At 63.6% G+C, this 23,576-nt stretch overlaps 1 protein-coding gene across 3 annotated transcripts in view; it reads right to left on the bottom strand.

Annotated features, from left to right (window-relative positions):
- MAD1L1 (mitotic arrest deficient 1 like 1) overlaps positions 1-23,576 on the bottom strand; it is a 244,258-nt gene that overhangs the window by 20,269 nt on the left and 200,413 nt on the right. For all 3 annotated transcript variants that reach the window (XM_070362807.1, XM_070362808.1, XM_070362809.1), the window contains one exon: positions 8,097-8,287. In XM_070362807.1, the coding sequence (XP_070218908.1) occupies positions 8,097-8,287 (191 nt within the window). The remainder of the gene's footprint in view (positions 1-8,096; positions 8,288-23,576) is intronic.

Raw genomic sequence — 23,576 nt, 5'->3', positions numbered from 1 at the left:
ACCAGGTAACAAGCGGCCTCCCCAGTTCCCGCGGGGGCGCTCTGGCGAGGGCCACGATTGATGGCCCTCACGGTGAAGTGTAATTACCAGCTCACTCCCTGAGCACCAGGCACATCCATCCACATGCCCGCTGAGGCCCTCATCACTGAGCAGGAGGCCCTGCACCACCTCTGCGCCTGCACGGCCTCCGCGTCCCCTGGTCCTGATGCCCGAGCTCTTCTGCGGGCCTTGGGCCCCACGAGCCGGCTCTGAACCCACAGGGCACACCCTATGACCCGCCCACAGCTGCCCACGGGGCCCCCCTGCTCACAGGGCAGACCAGGAGCAACCTAACCCCTCAGCAGACACGGAGGGGCAGAGACACAGTGGAACCCCCGCCTGACGACAGCCCACAGGACCCTGGAGGGACCCAGGCCCTGCCCCCTCCTGTCCTGGAGGACCTGGCGTCCTCCTGGGAGACGGCTGGCACTGCCAGGGGGGAGCTCACCCGAGGGAAGCCCCATCAGCAATGTCACCAGTCCCCGCCCCCCGAGAGGCCAGGGCAGCTGCCCCGCCCGGGCAGGCAGAGTTGGGGCGGGGAGATCCACTCCCGGCACCGGCAGGACCCTGACGGGCTGACCACCGCTCCTCCCCGCGGCCGCCCAGGACGTGTGGGATCTCCCGGATCAGGGATCGAGCCTGCGTCTCCTGCACTGTATGAGCTGTTTGCGTATTTTGGAAAGGAAGCCCTTGTTGATAATGTCGTTCGCAAATGTTTTCTCCCAGTCTGTAGGCTGCCGCTCCACTCTGTTCATGGTTTCCATTACTGTGAAAAAGCTTTCAGGTTTGATTCAGTTCAGTTCAGTTCAGTCGCTCAGTCGTGTCCGACTCTGCGACCCCATGAATTGCAGCACGCCAGACCTAGGTTTGATTAGGTCCCACTTATTTATTTTTGTTTTTATTTCTATTGCCTTCGGAGACTGATATAAGAAAACACTGCCGTCATTCACACCAGAGAACGCTGTGCCAGTCCTCTCTTCTAGGAGTTCCGAGTGTGACGGTGTCCTGCTCTGTATTTGGGTCTTTAAGCCGTTTCGTGTTTCTTCTCGTGTATGGTGAGAAGGTGTGCTGAAACTGCACTGATCTACGCGCGGCGGTACAGCTTTCCCAGTACCACTTGCTGGAGTTATCTTTCCTCCGTTGCGCGTTCTCGCCTCTTGTTTGTGGATTAACTGGCTGTGGGTGTCTGGGTCTGCTGCCAGCACTCTGCCAGCGCTCTGGTCTGCCTCGTTGATCCACACGTCTGGTTTCTGTGCCAGAACCATGCTGTTTTGAAGACTGTAGCTCTGAAGCATCGTCTGACGTCTGGGAGGGTCATGCCTCCAGCTTTGTTCTTTTTGCTCAGGATTGCTTTGGCAATTCTGGGTCTTCTGTGGTTCCATTAAGTTTTAGAGTTATCTGTTCTGGCTCTGTGAGAAATATCAGGGGTGACGGACGGGACTGAGTCAGACGGTGTTGGGCAGCACTGGCTGAAGCGCCTCACTCCTCAGCAGCCCCAGACTCGTGGACACAGCCTGTCCCGCGTGCACACGGGCTCTGGTGGCTGACCCCGAGGGCAGGGCAGGCCAGGCCGCCCGGGAGAGGAGAGGAGGGGGAGGCCGCGCAGGAGGTGTGCTGGGGGGGAGCACCACAGCAGACGACGCCTCCGGGGCGACAGCCGGCCGCACCTCGCCAGGGGGCTGGGCCCGGGGACGTCTCGCCCCAGGATGCTGGTGCCCGGTCAGGGGTGTGCTCGGCACCTTCTTGGACTCCCGGCCAGAGGCACAGGTGGGGGCTGGGACCCGTGGGTCTGGGCTCCGAGGAGGGCTCTGGGCTAGGCTCCGTCCCCGCCCTGTGCCCGCCAGGGACAGGTCACAGGGACAGTGTTAGCACTGGACTCGCTGCCCCGCAGCCCAGACCTCCTTCCTGCACACGTTAATTAGGGCAGAGTACACAACGGTGTTTTGAAAAACATGTTTCTATGTGATTGCTTTTTTAATTGGTTAGCTTAACATTTGAAATTTGATTTAATTTCAGCTTGATTTTCCTCACCACGGGGTCAGGCTGAGAGCCAGGTAAATCGCTGCAGGAGCTCCATCGTTAACAGTGGGGGTTCGGGGGCATGCGTGCCAGAGCCTGCAGGCTGGCATCAGGGCTTCATCTCAGCTGAGTCGGGGGAGGGGGATGGGGAGCCTGCAGCCCCCGGGTCAGAAGCTGCCTGTGTCGGGCCCCGTGAGCTGGAGGCTCCCTGGGAACCCTCTGTGTGGTGAGGAGTTGGGGCTGCTGCAGGCCGAGCGGGCGGCCATGAGCAGGCAGTCGGCGGGTCTCTGAGCGGCAGCTGTCTGCACGTGCCGCCGGCCAGGTCTGTCATTTACTTAACGCTTTTCTTTAAATCAACTATCCTTATCAACTTAAGTAGGCTCAGCTTGGAAGGAAGCTTTGCATCACCAGCCAAGGTGAAAGCAAACGCTGCCTGCCATGGGGTAACCACGGAGACGAGGTCAGCACTCACAAAACAGCAACACCGAGCCTCGCCCACATCGGGGTGGGGGGGTGGGGGGGCAAGCCCACGGCTGGTGGGGGAGGGGACCGGGGGAGTCAGCCAGCACAGCCAGGCCAGCCCCAGAGAAGCGCCCCCGCCCCACCGCGGGAAGAAGACAGCGGGGCAGGAGCTGCCCCTGGCAGTGCCTCAGAGAACCCACCACCGTCACCAGCTGGGAGTCGGCAGAAGAGCACTGGCAGGGAGGACTGGCCGGGGGTGCACCCCGCCCCCTACAGCTCCCTTCTCAGCTCCAAGCCTGCCCCAGACACGCGCTGACCCTGGGACTCTGAACGCCCGTCCTGACCTGAGGATTTCTGACCTGAAAGCAAGCCACCTCTCCCATGTAAGGGGAAACCCGGCCCCCAACCCAGGCTGGCTGCAGGAAGCCGGGCGCGTGAGGGGCGCGTGAGGGGCCCCTGCCCATGAGACCAGCACCCCCAGGCTCCTGACTCCCCAGGCCCCGGGGCTCTGGCTCCCAGGTGAGTTAAGCTACAAGACTGCGTGCGGGTAGGGCAGGGTTAAGCGGGCCCTGCACCCTGGCCCAGTCACCTCGCTCGTCCAGCCCTGAGGTCCGCCGGGCCCTGAGGAAGGAGGGTGAGCTGGGGCCCCGCCCTACGGCCCTGCCGGGGGGCTCCACCCATCTCCAGGGGCGCTTGGTCACTGCACTCACAAGCCCTTTCCCGAAGGGGTGCAGCTGTGAGCCACGGAGGGGCCATGTGGAGGAGGGCAGCCCCCAGACCCAGGCCAGGGGCCCCCACCGGTGACAGCAGGGCCCCTCCCCGCCTTGAGGCTGGAGGACAGGCGGTCGGTGGGTCTTAGGGAAGCCGGAGAGCAGGGCCGTGACAGGCGGGGCTGAGGGGCAGGACGGGGGGCAGCTCCCCTCGGCCCCTACCCTGCAGTGAAATGACAGCGAGGCTGCCCCGCGGCAGGGTCACCGTCAGAGTGCCCAGCCTGCCCAGCGGGCCCAAGACTCCAGCTCCCCGAGGGGCTCTGCTGGGTTCCTGCGCCACAGCCGTGCCCCCATGACAGACACAGCCCGGCCCGGCCCCAGCTCCGAGGGAACCACGCCGGACGCTGGGCCATGCAGGGAACCCCGTGCTCCCTTCCATCTCCTGGAAAAACTGCTTTAATATTCTTCACAGCAGCAGCGCCTTGGAGGAGGGGCAGACAGACCGCGGCGCCCAGGCGGGTGGGGCTGAGAGCCGTGGGGGGCCGTTCCCGGGAGACCGGAGGCCGCTCACGCGGCCCCCGGAGGAGCACCTTCCACGAAATTTGACGTGAACTAATGAGGTTTGCACAATTAATCAGGACCAGCAGCCCGGGGGACTTGGCATCAGCCTGGGGGACTCGGCATCTGCCCGGGAGACTCAGCATCTGCCAGGGCGGCCACCAGACGAGTGCTCCTGGTCAGTCCTGCGGCGTCGGCTCGGGGGGAGGCCCAGGTCCCCGGGGAGGGCAGGCGGTCCTGCACCGGGAGTCTTGGCTGCATGAGCTGGACGAGGGCACCGGGTGACCCACTAGGCCTTGGGACCGCAGTCCAGCCCAGCGGTGGACGGCACCAGCCCTGGGGTCCTCTGGTGGGCCCTTCCCAGGCCCACGGCACCCGACCTGGTGCCCTGTGACCAGGTTAGGACGCCTGTGCTGGGCCGGGGGGAGGGTATGAGGGCCCCGAGCCAAGCGCTGAGTGAGGCTGGGGGCAGCGAGGCCTGGGCCTGCAGGGAAGGGTGGGGGGTGGCACACGAGCTCAGGGGCAGAGCCCCCTGGGGATGGCCTTCGAGGACAAGAAACTGCTGGCTCTGTGGTTGGGGGCGTTCTTGGGTCAGCCCCCAAGTTGCTGAGAGGCTCTTGTTTGAGGCAGTCACTAGGCGTCTGCTGGCTTTGGGGCGCCCAGAGTCACCCACACCTGCACCTCACATGCCTGCTCCTTGGCCCCATCATGGGCGAGCTGTGTTCAATTACAAACTGTCACCAGGTCCAAAAATCTAGGGGACAGAGTGGCCAGGGCCGGGCCTCCCACGGCTCTGAGTCCTCACTGTCTCAGGCCTCTGCTCTCACTGCCCACAGCCCGTACCCCAGCGCCCTGCCGTGCAGAGAGAGGCATGGGGACAGCCTCCGCATCCCAGCGTGACCCCGAGGCCCAGCGCAGGCAGGTGCGCTCGGGTGAGGAGCCCCGGATCGCGGCCTAGCCCAGGTCAGCATGGGCGGAGGGGGCGCTCTGAGCCCCACACCCGCCCCCCAGCCGAGAGCTGTCACTGGCAACCCCGACTGCCTTCCCAGCAGAGCCTGCTGGCTCTGGCCTGCAGCCCTGAGCCCAGGCCGCACCGAGCTCCGCCATGGCCTGGCTCGTGCTTCGGTCTGGCTCCAGCATAGTCCATTCTCTTCTCCAGCCCCAGCCCTGGCTCGGGCGGCTGTCTCCAGGGAGGCAGAGGCGGTGGGCAGAGGACGCCCGGGGTTGGGGAGGGGGGGGCTTCCTGGCCCTTCCTGCCTCCACAGGGAGCTCTCCATGCTCCCACCCCCACGAATGCAGCAGGCTGCTGGCCTCTGTCCAGCGGACAGGACGCCTGTGCCAGGGCAGGGTGGGCCTGTGAGCCAGGGTGGTGAGGGGCCTGCTCCCCCCACGAGGTTGGGGTGGGGTGGGGGGGCCGCAAACACGCTCTGCTCATCCCAGCCGCTTTCCCAGACGCAGCGGGCAGCTGGGGTGCACGCCCACCCCCGGGGGCGCCTGCACACCGGCCCCTCTGGGACGCGCATGGGGCCACGGGGGCCTCAGCCTGAGTCTCTGACCCCTGACAACAGGCACCCTGGGGCGGACCCTGCTGTGCCGATCCGCAGGGACCAACAGGCGGGGCGTGCTGGACAGGCCGTGAGGGGGCAGGGTGTCCGGTCAGTGGGGACCAGGCCCCTCCACCTGTAGGCAAGCACCTGGGGCCCCAAGGGGCAGCTAACAGCCTGGCAGGCGGGACAGGAGCGGCCACCCTCTGGCTGCTCTGCTGGTCTCTGTGGGGAAAGCTCTGGACGCCAGAGGACCAGCTGACACTTGCCGGGGGCTGGGCGCTCGGGGCGGCTCAGGACCCCGACGCTGGTACCAGGCAGCCTGGAGACTGCAAGGACCCATCCCACTGCACTGCCCACGGCGGATTTCTCAGGGGGCGGGGCTGTGGGCTCCTGGGAGGCGCGCTGACTGGGCATGAGGGGACAAAGGCAGGCGGGGCCCCCCGCACATCCATGTGCCCTGCCAGCGCACACACGGAGCCACGAGAAGGTGCCCCGCCTGTGGGCACTGGGGACAGTCACACCTTGAGGTTCTGGCCCACAGTCCAGCACCATAACCCCCGCCTGACGGCAACGCCTCAGGAGTCACATCCGTGCCGCAGACACTGACCCACCGCCAGCTCAGGGCCACAGCCGATGCCGAAGGGACGTGGGGCTGTGGGGAGGAGCAGACGCCCCCAGGATGACCCCCAGGATGACCCCCATGGCGCGCGGGAGCGGGCCCAACGCGCAGGCTCTGCCGCCAGACTCCGCTCCCTGCTTCCGACCCTTGGGGACCTGCCGCCCACTCTGGGCCCGAGGCCAGGCTGAGAACGAGACCAGCTCCCCGGGTGGACTCGCCTCAGGGCCGGGCTGGGAGGGCAGGGGGTGAGGGTGGCCCTGGCTTCCTGCAGAGGCTGCACCTGAGCTGGGCCGGCTCTGCTGACCTGGACGCGCCGAGCGGGGGCAAGGCACACCAGGTGCAGAAAGAGGGGAGCCGGCCGGCAGACCCCGGACCCCAGCCCATCCAGCTGCACGCCAGCCTCCGTGCCGCCCGCAGACTAAGGCTGCGTTTACGTGGTCACGCGGCCGCAAAGGTTTAAGCCTGTTTACAGCAGCTTCATCCGTAATTGCTAAAGCCTGGGAACGACCACGTCCTTCAGTAAGTGATGGACAAGCTAACTGTGGATGTCCAGACGGGGAAGATGGCTCAGAGCCAAAGAGGAACCAGCCGTCGAGTCAGGAGAAGAGCTGGGGCTCGGCCGGGTCACTAACCGAGGGAGCCGGCCTGTGAGCCCACTGCCTCCGGGAAAGGCAGAGCCACGGAGCCGGCGATGAGCACAGGGCTGCCCAGGGCACGGCGGCTCGCATCTGTCAAAACCCACAGACCCTGACGACACGCGGGTGAGCCACGGACTCCACGGTCACAGCGACACGTGAGGCCTGCTTCTTTACTCCTAACAGAGCCGCCCCTTGTGCAGGCCCAGGGGCCCAGCTCCGCCCCACGGCCCCTCCCACGGCGGGTGTGGGCGCACACACCGCGGCCCTGGCGCGGGCGAGCGAGAAGCAGCCACCCCCCCGGATCCCTGGGCCCTGGTCCCCTGGGGTCTCAGACAGCAGGGCCGCCGTGACCCTGGGTGACGCGGGGCGTCCAGAACTCCCACCGTCCTCACAGCTCAACAGGGACCCCGGCTGCCAGTTCCTGGGACAGACCTTGAGGACACGCCTGAGGGCTCTGGGCCCACTCCTGGGGGCGGGCGGGCCGGGGCCAGGCCCTGCGGGGCGACAGCGGGGCTGAGCTCTGGCAGGCGGCCCCCCCCTCCGGGCTGCCCAGGCCCGCCCTCCCCGCTGCACACCTGTGCCCCCGACCTTGCACACCTGTGCCCCCGACCTTGCACACCTGTGCCCCCCGACCTTGCACACCTGCGCCCCCGACCTTGCACACCTGCGCCCCCGACCTTGCACACCTGCGCCCCGACCTTGCACACCTGTGCCCCCCGACCTTGCACACCTGTGCCCCCCGACCTTGCACACCTGTGCCCCCCGACCTGCGACAGCGCGGCTGTTTCTGCCCCCAGCACCCCTGTTGCCTGTGAAACCACCTCTGGGAAAACAAAGTCAGCCACGGAGGCTGCCGTTGTCTGCGGTCATTCCTCAGCCGGGCCCGCGGCCCCGGGACCCTGTGTCCATCCCAGGCAGCAGGGCCGGCCTCCGCTCCCACCAGCTCCCCCGAGACCCTTCCGTGGAGCTCGGCTGGCCGGGAATCCTTCTGACCCCTGGGGCCAGGCAAGGTGGGCCCTGAGTCCCAGTGCAGTGAGACGGGCGCTCCGCCTGGAGAGCAGGGCCCCGCCGGCCACCTGCTCTCTGGGTCCCTCCCTCAGCCCACACTCTGCGCGTGCTCTGAGCCAGCAGGCAGGGGGCCGTGCCAGACACGGGGCTCCCGCCCGACTCAGCGCCCTGGGGGTCCAGCAAGAGGGCAGAGGTGCACTGAGCTGCTTAGACTTCCCACCGTCGGGTGTGGCAGGACGAAACCACCCTGTCAGACCCCAAAAGCCCACCCCAGGGCCCCCAGCCGCGGGAGCAGCTCGGGTTCGGGGCTTTCTCCCTGGTCCCGCCCCCGCCGTCCAGCTGCACCCGTGGGTGCACTGAGGGCCCTTCCCTGACTTCACCGTTCCTCAGCCCCCAGAGGGCACTGCAACGCAGAGCCCTGTCCCCCTGCCCCCAGGGTGCGGACGCCGAGGGAGAGGGCAGGGAGGGGCCGGGGCTCGGGGGCACCGCGTCCCACCTTGAAGATGAGGCAGTCGGCCTTCTGCTCGGCGTACATGGAGGTCAGCCGGTACTGGCTCTCCGTGGTGATGTCCACCTGGTAGCCCGTCAGCGTGTAGCACACTTTCCGGAACTCCTGGATCTTGGTCTGGAAGACCTCCTTCAGCCGCTGGTTCTTCAGCTCTGCACTCTCCACCTGCTTCTTCAGCTCTGTGGGGAGGGAGAGGCAGTCAGCTCCCTGGGGTCTCAGGAGGACACTCAGGGGCAGCAGCGCGTTGACTGAGGGGTGAGGGGGGTGCACGCCACGTCGGGGCCAGGCAGCCACGCGCGGCTCCTGACGAGGATGACGAGCCGGGCAGCAGGCAGGCTCCTCCCTCCTCTGGGCCCAGACGGGGACCCCCACCCCGCACCCCAGCCCCAAGTCCTTCCCGTCAGCCCGGGGAGCGGCAAACACTTCCCAGGCCGCCACTGAGAAGCACGGGGGTGGGGGCCACGGGAGCGAGGTCATCCGGAGATTTGGGATCACGCTGCCCGTGGTTCCCTGGCTGGCCTCCTGGAGACCAGATGCTGGGAGAAGACAGGCTCCCTGGGTGTGGAGTCGGGCAGGGCACCCTGGGCCCTGTCCTAACTGGACAGCTCAGGGCAGGGCCCTCGGGCCACCTGCCGGGGAGAAAGCAGCTGTGGAAGCCACCAGGAGCGCACACAGCGGCCACCTGAGTCCTCCCCGCGGCGCCGTCCCGGGAGTTACACCTCGGCTCAGCCCCATCATCAGCGAGCCGGCTACACATGGGCACACGAGGCGCCTGTGAGGCCCGATGCTGCCCGGGGGTGCAGCACCCCAGGCCTCCAGACTCAGCCTAGTGTGTGGCCTGCCCTCCCCGAGGACCGCCCCCGCCCTGGCTGACCCTCAGGACCCAGGGCGTCTGCTGCAGGTGTGGGCGCCCTGGCGGGGCTGCTTTCAGATGAACAGATGTCATCAGGCTCTCTTTCAGAGGAGGCATCGGGGCAGGCGGGCAGGGAGCCTACATTCCAGGGAGAGAGATCTCCCACCTCTGCCCCCCACGCTGGTTCCAGGGGTCATCGGGGTGCAGCCGTGTTGAGGCTTAGGGTAGACTAAGCGGGCCAGAGGGCCGGGCACTGCTGAGGTGGGAGGGTGGCAGCCACCGGACAGGCCCCAACACGCGCAGCAGCCACCGCAGCCACGAGGTGCGTGCAGGGTCCCCCACTTCACAAGCACGAACTTAGGCGACCGACCACTGACCGCAGATCTGCGTCAGAGGCGGGGCCCTCTGACCCCGGACCTCAGGACCCGCACAGACTCCGCAACACACCAAGGTTCTAGCACATTTCCCCGGTCTCGTCTCCACGGCCTGCAGCGCTGGGGCAGCCTGGCAGCTGCCGCCCCCGGCCCTGAACCAGGGACCCCGACACCAGGCCTCTCCATGGCCCCTGTGCTCCTGGACGGCCTCCCGCCCTGAAGGCCTGAGGGCCGCCCTCACTCCAGGGCCGAGCCTGGGGATGGGGCCCTTGATCGACTGAGTAATCAGACTCCGAAGTTAGAAAGGCGGCCGGCCACTCTGACCTCAGGTTCTCCTCTTGTCCCACAGCTGAGCCACCGAGGATGGGCCGTTAACGGGGGAAAAACCTGCTCTGGAGGAAGCGCTCATGGCTGAGCTCGTGGGGGCGTCTCACCCAGGACACAGGCTGCACCGCCCATGAGCTCTCGGACGCCGGACGCACGCAACCTGGCCGTGAGGGGGAAGCCCGCTGTGTGCAGACGTGGCCTGTTCTCCCACCAACAGACCCCACAAGCAGGCGGGTGACTCGAGCCACCTGCTGCCTGGGGACCTGCCACGGACCTGCAAGGCAAGGCCGGGACGGAGGGCTCAGGGGCAGCGTCCTACAGGCGGAGGGCACCTGGCACCGGGCGGCCTGGTCCATGGGGGCAGGCCGGGGGCGGTAGAGCCCGCTGAGCGGGCGAGTCCGGGGAGGACCCCAGGGGTGGCCCCTTTGATTCGGAGCAGAGTCAGTGTCTTGACCTGCTCCCACGATCCGTGTAGCTCAATCGCTTACATAAACATGAATGAATAATTCACAGAATGGCTTGGATTAAATAAAAGATATGCCCTCCTCCGTGGAAACAGCATCACTCTGGCCCAGCCTCTCCCAGAGTGAGCAGAGGCCTCCCCTGGCAGGACTGGGGACCCGAGACCTGGAGCCTGCGGCACAGTCACAGCCGTCCCACCAGGGCCCAGGCCAGCCTCGGGCCTGGCCTGCTGGCGATGGCTACTCTCGGCCGACAGCAGCCAGCAGACAGCGGCTGCCCAGCTCGCTGAGCTCCCGCCCCAGTCCTCACTGCCCCAGACCTCACTCGCAGGCTGAGCTCCCGCCTGCCCCCCCACCAGCCCTCACCCCCACGAGCTCCCCCAGGCCACTCCACTGTGCGAGAGACGAAAGCCTCACCCCGGGCCTTACCCAGGGCCCCCAGCCTCCCCGCCAGCCCAGGCAGCAGGCGCAGCTGAGAGGGCTCTGAGCCACGGTGCGGAACCCACCTGGCCGTCCCGCCCCTCCTTCCCTGCAGCTTGCGGGCAGTCTCCCCTGAGCTGAGCCTTCCTCCCGACGCCACCAACGGGCCTGAGCTGTGCCCATGGGCGGCTTGCGCCCAGTCTGGGCAGCCGGGGTCTAAGGGTCCTGGTGAGGGCGTCACCCCACTCCTCCTGCCCCAGGGGACCCACCTCCCTGGGAGGAGACAGAGTCCAGCTTCAGGCCCACAGGCCCATTTCAGACTCTCCCTTCCCAAGACACCCACAAGATGCTCCCAGGAGACACATCTGTGGTGGGGACGGTCTCCCTCCAGCCCTGCTGACCAGCACAGCCAGAGAGGGCCTCCCCAGCTCTCTGTGCCTTGAGGGGCGCACTGAGGGGGTCTCTCTGTGTCTGGTCGTGGGGGGAGTGAGGGGGTCTCTGGTCGTGGGGGAGTGAGGAGATCTCTGTGTCTGGTTGTGGCGGGGAGTGAGGGGGTCTCTGGTCGTGGGGGAGTGAGGAGAACTCTGTGTCTGGTCGTGGGGGGGTGAGGGGTCTCTGGTCGTGGGGAGTAAGGGGATCTCTGTGTCTGGTCGTGGGGGGAGTGAGGGGGTCTCTGGTCGTGGGGAGTGAGTGGCTCTCTCTCTGGTCGTGGGGAGTGAGGGGTCTCTCTCTGGTCGTGGGGAGGAGCGGCTCTCTCTGGTCGTGGGGGAGTGAGGGGGTCTCTGTGTCTGGTTGTGGGGGAGTGACGGTGTCTCTCTCTGGTCTTGGGGGTGAGGGGGGTCTCTGGTCATCGGGGAGTGAGGGGGTCTTCTCTCTGGTCCTGGGGGAGTGAGGGGGTCTTTGGTCTTGGGGATGAGGGGGTCTCTGGTCGTGGGGGAGTGAGGCGGTCTCTGGTCATGGGGGAGTGAGGGGGTCTCTCTTTGGTCATGGGAGGAGTGAGGAGGTCTCTCTCTGGTCATGGGGGTGAGGGGGTCTCTGGTTGTGGGGGAGTGAGAGGGTCTCTCTCTGGTCGTGGGGGCAGTAAGGAGGTCTCTCTGTGTCTGGTCGGGGGACAGTGAGGGGGCCTGGCAGCTGAGCTCCCTGTTGAGCCCCCCAACCCCAGCAGCTGGGCAGTGGCCCTTCTGGAAAGGGGATGGGGGCCACACTGGTGTCCGGCAGAGGAGCCCCAGAGGGAGGCCCCGGCCAGGCTCCTACCCACTTCACCCAGAGGAAGCATCCACAGAAGCACACCCAGGGTCACTGGATGCACAAGAGCTTCTAACATAAGACGAGAATAAAGCAACCTGGACAGACAGAGACCGGCAACGAGACAGGCCTCGTCAGAGGCTGCCCCACGGCGGGGCCAGGCTCCCGTGGACGGCGGGGAGGAGCTCAGACAGCAGAGGACGCCTCCCAGAGACACGCCAGACAAGCAGAAAAGAGCAGAGACAGGATGCACCCAGCGACCCTGGGGGCCCGGCACCGAGCTGGTGGCAACTTCACAGAGAGTCTGCAGAAGGCGGGCAGGAGAGGACGTCAGGGAGATCGCACAGATGCCTCCGGAAGCAGAGGCCACGCCTCCCGGGCCAGACGGGCGCAGAACACGCCACATCCTGCAGGGAGCAGGAGCCGGATCCACACGAGCTCCAAGTCCCAGGGCCACAGGCAGGACTGACCACCGACCTGAAGAGGGGGCTGCAAAGCTGTATGGAAACTGGCTCCCGCCTGGAGCCTGAGCGCAGACGACAGTCTCCAAGAAACCCTGCCCTGCCGTCCACAGCCCCTGGACACGCAGCGGGATGGGACCAGCAGGGGAAGGGGAGCGTGGACGGCGGGGCAGGGAGCTGACAGCAGGGAACGCCGCCCAGGGAGGCCAGCCCGCCATGACGGGCTGCGGTCTAAGCGCCAGGAAGCGTGCAGGGCCTGGGACTGGGGGAGTGTGAGGCCAGCAGAGGACAGAGAAGCAAGAGGAGCCCCGGAGCGGGTGAGACTCGTGTGTCCCCACAGGACGCCACGTGTTTCAACTGTGAGGAACGCGGCCAGTCACGGGATGGCCCACGCCCTTGCCAGGATGCCCAGGCCACAGTCACGGGATGGCCCACGCCCTTCTCAGAGGGCCACTCATGCCCTTCCCAGGACGCCGCCCACAGCCATCATGGCAGCGCGAGGCGACCACAGGCACTCCAAAAGGGCTTCTGTCCCTGAGACAATGGTGGTGAAAGCCCTGGGCGGCTGGGCGCTCTGGATGGGAGGGGGCGCTGACGGCACCAAGGGTGGCTGGTGCTGAGACCAGCCCCCCAGCGGCCTCCCACCCTGACTCCGTGAACGGACCCCTGGGCGGGTGGCTGCCACAGCGGGGAGGCCCCGAGCTGGCCGGGGACAGGCCCCTGAGGGCTGCGGTGCAGGCTGGGCCCCTGCAGCGACGCTGTTTAGGACTTGGAAGCAGCTTCTGAAATTGTCCTTTGGGGGCTCAGGACAGAATCATTTTTCTTTCTGAAAAGTGAATAAAAAAAGGTAATGCTGAGATCTTCAGGCTTTATAAAAGCAACAAAAGGTTGAATTCTTCATCATTAGAAAGAGCATCTCTCTGTGCAAAAGGGCCTACTCCCAGCATACCTGAGAGACAGCAAGAGGAAGGCCTTTGGGACTGCCCGGCAGTGGGGGTGGCGGGGGGCAGGATGCGGGCTGGGGGGGCACCGTCTGCTTTTCCAAGAGCTGGGACTACCAGCTCCCACGCTCACACACAGCCTGTCCCCCGGGCACAGAAGGGGCAGCCACAGCAGGAGTGACAGCCGCCCAGCTCCGCACCTCTCACCAGGAGCAGCCTCTGTGGTCTCGGCGCATCCACAGGAGGCGGGGAGCATGGCCGGCTCTGCGATGGGGAGGCCAAGGCTGGGGACACGGGCGGGCCGGCTCTCCCAACTGCCCTGGCTGGCGGCTCAGACGGAGGCTGGTCCACCTGGGGAGCAGGGTTCCCCGCGGCCTCTGGACGCTTGGCCTCGGGCCCCCGCAGGCTGTGAGCGCCACTGGCTCTGCTCAGGCCCCGCGTGGGGCCGCTGCCAGGGCTGAGTTATTCATGTCTGGGAACGCCTAAACTACTTCAGCTTTACATTTTTAAATATTTAATAATTAGGCATCAAATATTAATGCCATTTTATTAGCCACCGCGGGAGCCGGCGCTGCAGGGCTAGGACTGGGTGAGTGCCCTGGCCCCGCGGGCCACCTGGAGCGGGGAGATGGTGGGGCGTCTGTGGGCACTGAGCTCCACGAGTGGGCTCCGTCACAGCGGAGCAAGGCCTGCCCCCCGACACGGCAGAGCCTCCTGCTGGGGGAGGAGGGGAGGGGAGACGGCAGAGAAGCCCGCGTGGTCCGCAGGTGCTGAGGGGCTCGCGGCCAGCCTGGCAGCTCCGCACTCCCGCGCTCCCCTCCCGACACAGCGCCCAGGCCGGACACCTTTCCAGGAAAGGCACGCCAGGCATACCATCCCTGCTGCTGGCTTCAGCGACAAGGGGCCAGGACCCAGACTCGCTGGCCGGAGCCTCCTGCCGCCAGAGGGCCCCGAACAGTCTCTCCGCCATGAGTCCAGGCCCCCTGTGGGGCCGGAAATTGCACGTTTCATGCGAGAGAGGAGACGCAGCCCTGGAATTACATGCAGATGAGCAGCACGCGTGCCCACCGCCAGGCTGCCTGGCAGACGCCCGCCCTGGTGAGCGCAGTGCCAGCTTTCAAATGGGCCTCGCTGTGTGGTTAACTGCTCACTCGGCAAGCAGCTTGTCACCTTGCACAAAAATGATCTGAAAAGACACCAGCAATTACAGCCCACCAGATTACGGGGTGGGAGAGTCCCAGGGTGACAGGCGGGCACGGGTGCGATACCACACTCCCGGGAAGCCAGCCTCCCCCACTGCCGAGACGTGGCAGCGGGGGCCCGGGGGGGCGGCCTGTCCCCTGGCCCGAGCCGCGCCAAGTGCCGACGGCCACAGCGTGCCCTCTGGACGCACACAGCCCTGGGTGGGTTAGACGTGGGGTCAGTGCCACCCAGACAGAGAGCAGGGGAGCCGGGTGGGCCCCCAGATGCCCCCGGCAGAGCCAGCCCTGCAGTGAGGACCGCCCTGCGTCCGGGTCGCCTCAGCACAAGGCTGGCCCCTTGCTGAGGCCCCAGCATGGCCTCTGGAGGCCCCATGTTTGGTGGGGTTCCCCTTGTGAAACTCGCCGCCCTCTGATGACTTATTCACCTGCTTGGTTGCCGACCACTGACATCTCCTACCTAAAGCCCCCACAGGGGGGGACCTGGGTCACGAGGGGTGCACAGCTCGTGACTGCCGCTCGCCCAGCCAGCTGAGGCTCCCTCCGCACGCACCGGCTGGTCTCAAGCTTTGGAAGCATCCCCACGCGCACCCCTACCTCACGGACAGGGAAACGGGCTCCGGCAGTCACAAGCAAAGCGCCTGGAGATACACTCGTGCGGACACACGCACGTGCGCACACACACACGTGCACGCTCTTCTGCACACATTCACACACACGCCAGGGCCAGAAACCACCTGGAGGACAAGCGCCTTCGACACCCGAGACGGAGCGTGAGCACACCGCTGGCTGACACGGACACCCGAGACGGAGCGTTAGCACACCGTTGGCTGACACGGGTTTCCAGTGGCTTCCACACACGCCCTGCAGGCTACCCCCAGAGGAGACTCCGGGGAGCAGAGGACGAGGGGGCCCTGGCCTGCTGGTTTGGGTGGGGAGGAGCCCGGGGCGGTGGCTGTGAGCTGCTAGCCGGCAGGCACTGTCCCGAGTTGGGGGCGCTTCCAGGAGGCTCTGGCTCTGTCCACCCCACGCTGCATGTATTATTAACTCCTGGTGGTGGGCTCGCAGAACATGAACTCCCCAGAAGGCGAGCTCCCTCTCAGAGACAAAAGGCTTCCAGAGCTCATCTTTTATTGACTGAGTTGTTCCGAGTCAATCTGTCTGCTTTGGGCGAGACGGGAGTTTAAATTGTCTCTCTCTCTCCTTTGGAGACAAGGCAGTTTATTAAAGCTGTTGACGGCTGCAGCGAGGCCTCATGGCCAAACTGCAGGGACCCCCTCAGACGGGACGGGAGCAGAGACCCTCGGAACCAGCTGGCTGCAGACTCGGGAAGCAGCAGACGGGGTGGGGGCAGCCCGCGGGGTCTGTGGGGCCAGGACACAGGCTTCCCACTGGAGCCGGGCCTGGGAGAGCATCGGGAAGATGGGCTCCAGCCTGGGGGTGACCACACGGAGAGCGTCCTGGCTCCGCCTGTGAGGAGGAGCAAGCCTGATGCACACGCCTGCCAGCGGAGGGGAAGGGGACGGTCTGGTGGTCCTGCAGCCCCTCTTGGCCTGGACGGCCCTGGGGTCCCAGCACACAGGGCCCTGGTCAGAGGTCACAAGCGCCCAGCGCAGCAGGTGGTGCCAGCTCAGGGACAGCCTCTGCCCGGGATGGAGGAGGAGGCTCAGAGGGGCCAAGGGAGTGGCCCGAGGACACACGGCAGTTGGCGGCCATCAGGACCAGAATCTAGGCTGCATGAACTCTGCTCCTGGCCCAGGGTGTGGGGCTTGGGCTGACCACCAATGACGTGACAGCACGTGGCTCCCCCGCAGAGTCCAGACATGACGCACGTGGCTTCCCCTCCCCCGCAGGGTCCAGACGTGACGCACGTGGCTTCCCCCTCCCCCCGCAGAGTCCAGACGTGACGCATGTGGCTTCCCCCTCCCCCCGCAGGGTCCAGAAGATGCCACTGATGCCCACCCCCCGCCCGGCCACGGGAAAGCCTTCTCCCCCAACCTCCGCCCAGCCCCCACCTCTAGAGAGGTCCCCGACTACGAACAGCTGCAGCGCCAGCACCACATGATCCACCCAACGAGGGCAGGGAGGGAGGTCCTCTGGGGCGCCCCCAAGGTGGCAGAGCTTTTGGAGCGCCTGCCGTGGGGCACCCAGCAGCGGCAGAAGAGCACCCTCCCTGGAGCCCCCAGAGGAACGCAGCCCTGGTGGCTGCAGCTCAGCGAGGGCCCAGAGCCCAGCTGTGAGGCCACAGGGCACTGAGTGGGAGGACGGCCACGTGGGGAAAGAACGGGAACCGCGCTGCCGCTGGGGAGGCCCTCTGGCCGACTCTTAGACATAAACTATTGCAGAGCCTGGCAACCCCACTTCCGCTGAGGGGAATGCAAACCTTAGTCCACATGCAGGCCTGGACTCAGATGTTCACAGCAGCCAGGGCGTGCGAACAGCCCGTGGGCGCCAGCTGACGGGGAGCCCGCCATGGAGCATGTGCAGAGGGGGTCACTCGAGACAGAGATGAGATGCCAACCCTATTACGTCATATAGACGCCCATGGGCTGGGGGACCCCCTTCCTGCGAGCCTCCAGAGGGGACCCACCGACAGAGCCAGAGGCCGACGGGGCTGTGGGGGGCGCGGACACTGATGGCAAACGGGAGTGAAACCCTTTGGGGGTCCTGACGTCCCGGAGCCAGACTGTCGGGACTGCTGCACAATACCCAGTGTTTACTGGAAACACCTGCTCACGTAGAACAGGAGACGACTGGGCGACTAGGCGTTCTTTCCAAAGACTATCAAGAGCATTAGGTTCATAGCAGAACTGACTGGAGGTGACAAAGACTGCCTCCAAACCAAGCCACACCAGCCCCGCAGCATCAACACACCCTCCAGGGGGGGCACTTGTTCACGAGCCCACCTAGAAGCCACGAGCCCCACGAGCCACTGCTGCCGCACCGCTCACTTGGAGGCCGTGCCGCCTGTGGGTCTGCCCGAACGTGTAACGGCGAACATGCAGCCTCCCAGTGGTGCAGAGGACAGCGTCCTCGCCCTGAACGCTCCCTGGGCTCCACCTCGCCCCCCAACGCCCCTCATCCTCCCGTCTCCACCGCTCCGCCCTCCCCAGACCGTCGTGCCGCCAGTCACATGGTCTGTCGTCTTTCCCGACCGGCTCCTTGCGCTCAGTCATGGGCATGGAAGTTTCCTCCATGTCTTTCTTGTGAATTGGCGGCTCATTTGTTCTCAGTGCCGGATGATGCTCCACTGTCTGGACGGAGCGTGGTCTGCGCCCTGTTCGCCTCCAGAAGGCCTTCTTGCCTGCCTCCAGGCTGTGGCACTCGCGGGTTTTCGTGTGGACATACATGTGTCCTGCTCCTCCAGGTGAATGCTGAGGAGTGTGGTGGCTGGGTCATATGGTCGCTTCGTAAGAAACACCAAACTGGCTTCCAGACTGGCTGCGCCATCTTGTGCCCCACCAGCCACGGACGGAATTCCCGTTGCCTGCCAGCATTCGGTGACGGCAGTGAGGGGCATGCGTCGTTCTCACGGGTTTGGGGACTCTCGCTGTAGCCTGGAGAGGTCAGTTCTGACCCCGCTAATCCTGTGATGCCCAGGAAACAGCTCACGGAGGAATCCCATCAAGATCCGCGAGCTGGGGAGAGGGGGACGTGGGGACCCCGCAGACGCTGCAGACACACGCCCTCCAGGGCCGCTCCTGCCCAGACAGCCTGATTGCCCAGGAACGTCCCCGCTGCCCATGTTCTGAGCAGGCTGCCTCGCCTGGCTGCTGGCGCTGTTTCCAACGTGGAGAACAGGGCTGGGTGGGTGCTGGGTGGGGACGCTGGGCTGCCGACGATGCCGGGGTCTGGCCCCTGACGGCGTCAGGTCTGCCTGTGGCCGGGGACAGGGCAGGGCCACCAGGGACTTGCTCGTGGGCAGCAGGAGGCAGAGGGGCCGCAGCCGCCGCGGCGGGGGCTCACACGCCCCTCCCTCGGCCTGTCTGCCTGCAAACCCGGAGATTAAATTACACGACTTCCTTACAACTCCAATTAAACACCTAATTGATGGTGTTGCCCTTTATTACCTGACACCAAGAACAAACAAACAGCACAGAGAGAGCAGCCTGGGACACCAGTGATTAAAGCGCCACCGCTTTCCGCACCAGCCTGCCTGGGAGCGGCCGACGAGGGCGGCTCCCCACGCCCCCCAGCGGGCCCACAGGGGGCCTCTCTGTGCCTCCCAGCAGGCCAACGAGGGCGGCTCTCTGCACCCCTCAGGGGGCCGACGAGGGGGGCTCCCTGTGCCCCGCAGCGGGCTAACCTGGCGCCACCCCCTCCGGGTGCGCCTGGGCTCAGGGGCTCTGCTGACGTCCAGGCTCCTGCAGGGCTCCTCTTCGGCTCTGGAGAAGCCATGCTGGAGGCGGTAACCACCGCCTAGCAGCTCTGGGCAGCGGCCAGGGCAGCAATGCCCACCCTCGGGCCCAGACTCCGTCAGCAAGCACGGTGAGCTCCCCACGCCTCCAGGCCCCTGGCTCGAGGGCCCGTGTCCCTGAGAAGGCGCACGCCCTGCCAGGAGGTGGAGGGGCAGGACCCCAACCCCTCGCCCTCTCCCTCCACTCCCACCCTTGGCTTCCGGCTCTTCTCTGGGGCTTGGGTCCTGCCTCCAAAGTAGACGCCTCACTGGAGCCATAGGTCACCTGCTGTGAGTGTGTTGGGGGAGCTACCGGACAAACGGTTCTCAAGCTGTTTCTGTTTTTCTAGCAGAAGTGACCCCGGGAGAACCGCAGGAATGGGAGGAGAAGCAGGCAGGCTTGGGGCCTGGGGCTGGGGCAGGGAGACGCACGGGCCCCCAGCGGAGGAAGGTGGCCTGGACCCCCGTTTCCCGACATGGCCCGGCAGCAGACGGCAGCTAGGAGTGGGGCAGGAGTAGAGACACACGTCCCGGGACCTGTGCCTGCAGAGGGCCTCCAAGCAACCAGGGGTGCCCCAGCCTGGCCCCTCGGTCCCACAGGCCTGGCGATCCCCCACCTGTCCAGAGACACGGGACGCAACGAAGCTGAAAACTCGCCCACCAAACTAATTTATATCTTTAAAGCAGTGTCAATAAAAACCAAAACCTCAACGGCTTTTTCTTGAACTTGACAAAACATTTCTGAAATTCATTTAGAATAATAAACTTGCTAAGGAAATCTAAATGAAAGCAAAGAAAAGGGAAAAGCTGTGCTCTACAGCAGATATGCAAACATACTTTCTGTTATAATTACTAAAGATGTGGAACAGAAAAATGAAATAAACTCCCAGAATCCATGTAATAAAGACAAAGAAAAATAAAGACACATTATAAACCTACAGATGGACGGCACCCAGGCAGCCGTCTGTGATCAGGAAAAAGATCAACTGAGGCCTTCACCTTATGCCACATCCCAAAATACGTTCCAGGCAGATTACATCTTTAAATATAAAATACAAGCCAAAAAGTCACAGAAGAAAATAGAATTTATCAAGTCAATAAAGAACTTTCTAAGCTTAAATGGAATAGACTGATGAAACTCCAAAATAAGTTAACACTTTCTATACAAAATAATCATAAAGAAAAACAAGAAGTTAAACTTCTGTACAAACTGAGTAGAAGAAGAGATAAAGGAGCTCTGGTTGTGATAAGACCATTCAGAAAAGAGGAAGTAAAAAATGTCTCCTTATCAGTAATGACGTGAGATGCCATTTCTATTAGAAAGTCTCAAGCGTGCAGTGGTCAACCCTCTGGGCGCGCGCCTGCAGGGTCTAGCCGGGCGTAGGCGTCTGCGGGCCCTGCACTGTGTCCTGTGCTCTGCCTCTGACTTGCTGCCAAACCCTCCCGGCTCGCCCACCAGAGGGCCTGGCGCCCTGGGGACCTTGAAGCCTCTCCCGCACGTGGCCCCTGAGCCTTTAAGGAGCCCCGGACGCTGGTCGTCGGCTGTCTCCATGCTAAGTGGCAGGGCAGCGGCTGCACCAGAGGGTCTGTCCGCTCACCAGTTCAAGGTCGTCTGCGTGGTTTTTAACAGCTCTGGTGACCATGAGTTATCCTCACTGGATTCGGGCCACAGGTTCACAAGTTCCAGGTCTGGGAAAGAGGAAGGAAGGAAACCCACCGGCCCTTCACGAAGGCGCCGACCTACAAGGAGGGAACAGCTGACCGCCAGCCAAGAGATGCGCCCACGCAGGCAGATGGGGGAAGAAGCCACGGGTGCAGAGCTGACCTCCCACGGTAACCGTGGCTTGGGGCCAGCCTGGGCCGCAGGGACAGCTTCCTGATGGAGTCTTTCGCGCCTGAATGCAGTCTGCCTCTTCCTGTATTAGAAGCCCCCTGACTCCCTGCTCAACGCGCGGCCGTTTTCAGCACACAGACCTTTTATGTGCCTTGTTAGAATTATACTCAGAAATTTCATTTTGGGAGAGTGAGCAGGGATGGTATAATGTCTTAGATTTCAGCTTCCCTAACTGCTCACAGATGTCATATTCGCATTATACACACAAATCATGTAAGTGAATTCAGCAAGGTTGCAGGGTATAATGGGATTCCCGGATAGCACTAATATTAGGTCAAGAACCTACCTGCCAATGGAGGAGACGAAAGAGATGTGGGTTTGGGTTCGACCCCCAGGTCGGGAAGATCCCCTGGAGGAGGGCAGGGCAACCCTCTCCAGTATTCTCCCTGGAGAAGCCCATGGACAGAGGAGCCTGGCAGGCTATGGTCCCAAGGGTCACAAAGAGTGGGACACGACTGAGCGACTGAGCACGGATATAAGAGCAACACACAAAAATCAATGATGAACTCACTGCATTCTTTAAAAAAAAAAAAACAAAAAACTTCTTGGGCTCATCTGTGTAGACAAACACATCATCTGCAGAGAGGAAAAGTTGTGCATGACTTTCAGACAACAATAGAACAGGAGAAGCTCAGACCAAGACGAGCAGAGACGCCAGAACTACTGACGAAACAGCAAGCTGAACTCAGCAACGTGCGGAAAGAAAATATACCGCAGACAAGGGCAATTTACCTGGAATGCAAGGCTGGTTCAACATATTAGTAAACACTTTCACGATAACCCACCACACTGACGGCCTATGGAAGAAAAACCAGATGAGCCTATAAGTGATGCAGAAAAGCATTTGAAAAAACTCAACACCTAACGTGACCAACGCTCTCGGCAGACTCAGACTAGACAGGAACGAGCAAGGGCATCTGCAAAGAGCCCAGAGCTGACCCCACGCCCCCTGGACCGGGAGTAGGGCCAGTGCCCACGCTGACCACCGCAGCCCGGCACAGTCGTCAAGTCCCAGCCACGCGGCTACAGGGAGAGAACGTGCGACCCGAGGCGTCAGGCCCACAGGAACAAGTGCAACAGGCCCTGCTCACAGCCGACACGACCGCAGACAATCAAAATCAAAATCCTCCCAGAGCTGACTGGCCTTAGCGCGGCCACGGGCTGCAAGCCCAACACCAAGATCAGCCACATCTCTGTGTCGCTGTTGATCAGGTCACAACCCACTCACTCCTTTTGACCCCGTGGACTGCAGTCCGCCAGGTTCCTCTGTCCGTGGGGTTTCCCGGGCGAGAACGCTGGAGAGCGTTGCCATTTCCTTCTCATACACAAGCACGGAACAACGGACACGACAAGGAAAAACACGCGCTGAGGATAACGAGAAATTAACAAAAACGAGACACACGAGCCTGTTTCTAACAAAACACGCAACTGGTGTGTGCGCTGAAAGCCACAAGAGGCTGATGAACGAGCTCGAAGAAGGCCTGAGTCAGCGGAGAGACACGCTGGTTCTGGACTGGGAAGGCTCATCACAGTAACGATACGGATTCTCCTCAAACTCATCTACAGAGCCAGTGGATTCCCCGTGTAAAGTTCACCAGGATTCCTGCAGATACAGACACGCTGATCCTAAAGCTAAACAGAAAGGCCACAGAAACAGGGCTGCCAGACGCTGTTGAAAAAACAGCTAAAAGTGGGAGGGATTACGCCGCCGACCTTAAGACTTCCTTCCCGTCCAGCTACCAAGACTCTGCAGGGACACTCGGGGCAGCAAGCGGGAGGGCCGGCAGGAGACAGGACCACGGCATCAGTCAGCTGACGTGGCCAACGTACAGAGGTGACTGATGGAGCCACGACACCATCTCAACACGTGATGCTGGAGTCTCTGGACATTTACAGGAGAAAGCCCCCCAGACAAACAAAAAAAAGAACCTCAACCTGAATCTCACATTACAGGAAAAATTGACAAAATGGGTCACAGATTTCAACGCAGAACTAAAAGACCTAAGAGAGAAAACGTGAGGAAAAAGGGTCCTGACTTTGGTCTGCTGAAGTCCCTAGATCTGACTCCTAAAAGAGAAGAACTGACCATTAGAGCACATCCAAGTTACAGGCGTTTGCTCTGCGAAAGACTCTGCTAGGAAACGCAACCCCCAAACCCAAGCCAAAGACAAAAAATGGACAAAAGCTGGAGCCCCCACCCACCCAAGGGGATACAGGAAGGGCTAACGTGAAACAAATCATGCTCAGCATCTTTACACGTCAGGGAAGCGCCAGTTACACCTCAGGGGGCCTCCACTGCGCACACCTGGGAACGACTGAAGGGCCCAGTGCTGGCGGGACGCGGAGCCCGGAGCCCCCGTGGGGCCAGCAGGGGTGTGGAACCGCAGCCAGCCTCGAGGTTCACAGTGCACGAACCCCGTGACCCAGTGATCCAACTCCGGTGTTCACCCGAAGAAACGCAAGAACGCTCACAGGAACCGGCAGTTACTTCCTGCCTTCATTTCCAGGTTTGGTCATGGTCTGGGTACCTGACCCACCCTCTGTGGGCTCGGGTTCCACGTCAGCTCCATCCGAAGCCACCACGGTGCTTTTCAGATCCACCCTCGTGCTGCTAACCCCATCTGAAGACCCCAGCAGGCCTCTCTGCCGCCTGCTGCAAGGCCGGGAGTTGAAGGATGCCAGTGACAATGCCAACGCAGTTCTGCCGGGGTGGGGCGGGGCGGGGCGGGGCGGGCGAATGGGGAAGGGCTGAGCGGGAGGGACACGACTCTTGTCTCCGCTTCCCACTTCCCTGCAGTCTTCCTGGCTGTTCAGAGGCGGCCCCTCCAGCTGAGAACAACCAGCGGCAAAGTGCAGGCAAGGCTCTTCTTGTTACAGGCTCGGGCTCTCCCTGCTCC

The sequence above is a fragment of the Bos mutus genome, chromosome 25 (assembly GCF_027580195.1).
Source record: "Bos mutus isolate GX-2022 chromosome 25, NWIPB_WYAK_1.1, whole genome shotgun sequence".
NCBI classification, from domain to species: Eukaryota; Metazoa; Chordata; class Mammalia; order Artiodactyla; family Bovidae; genus Bos; species Bos mutus.
This window is presented reverse-complemented; position numbering and strand designations above follow the sequence as displayed.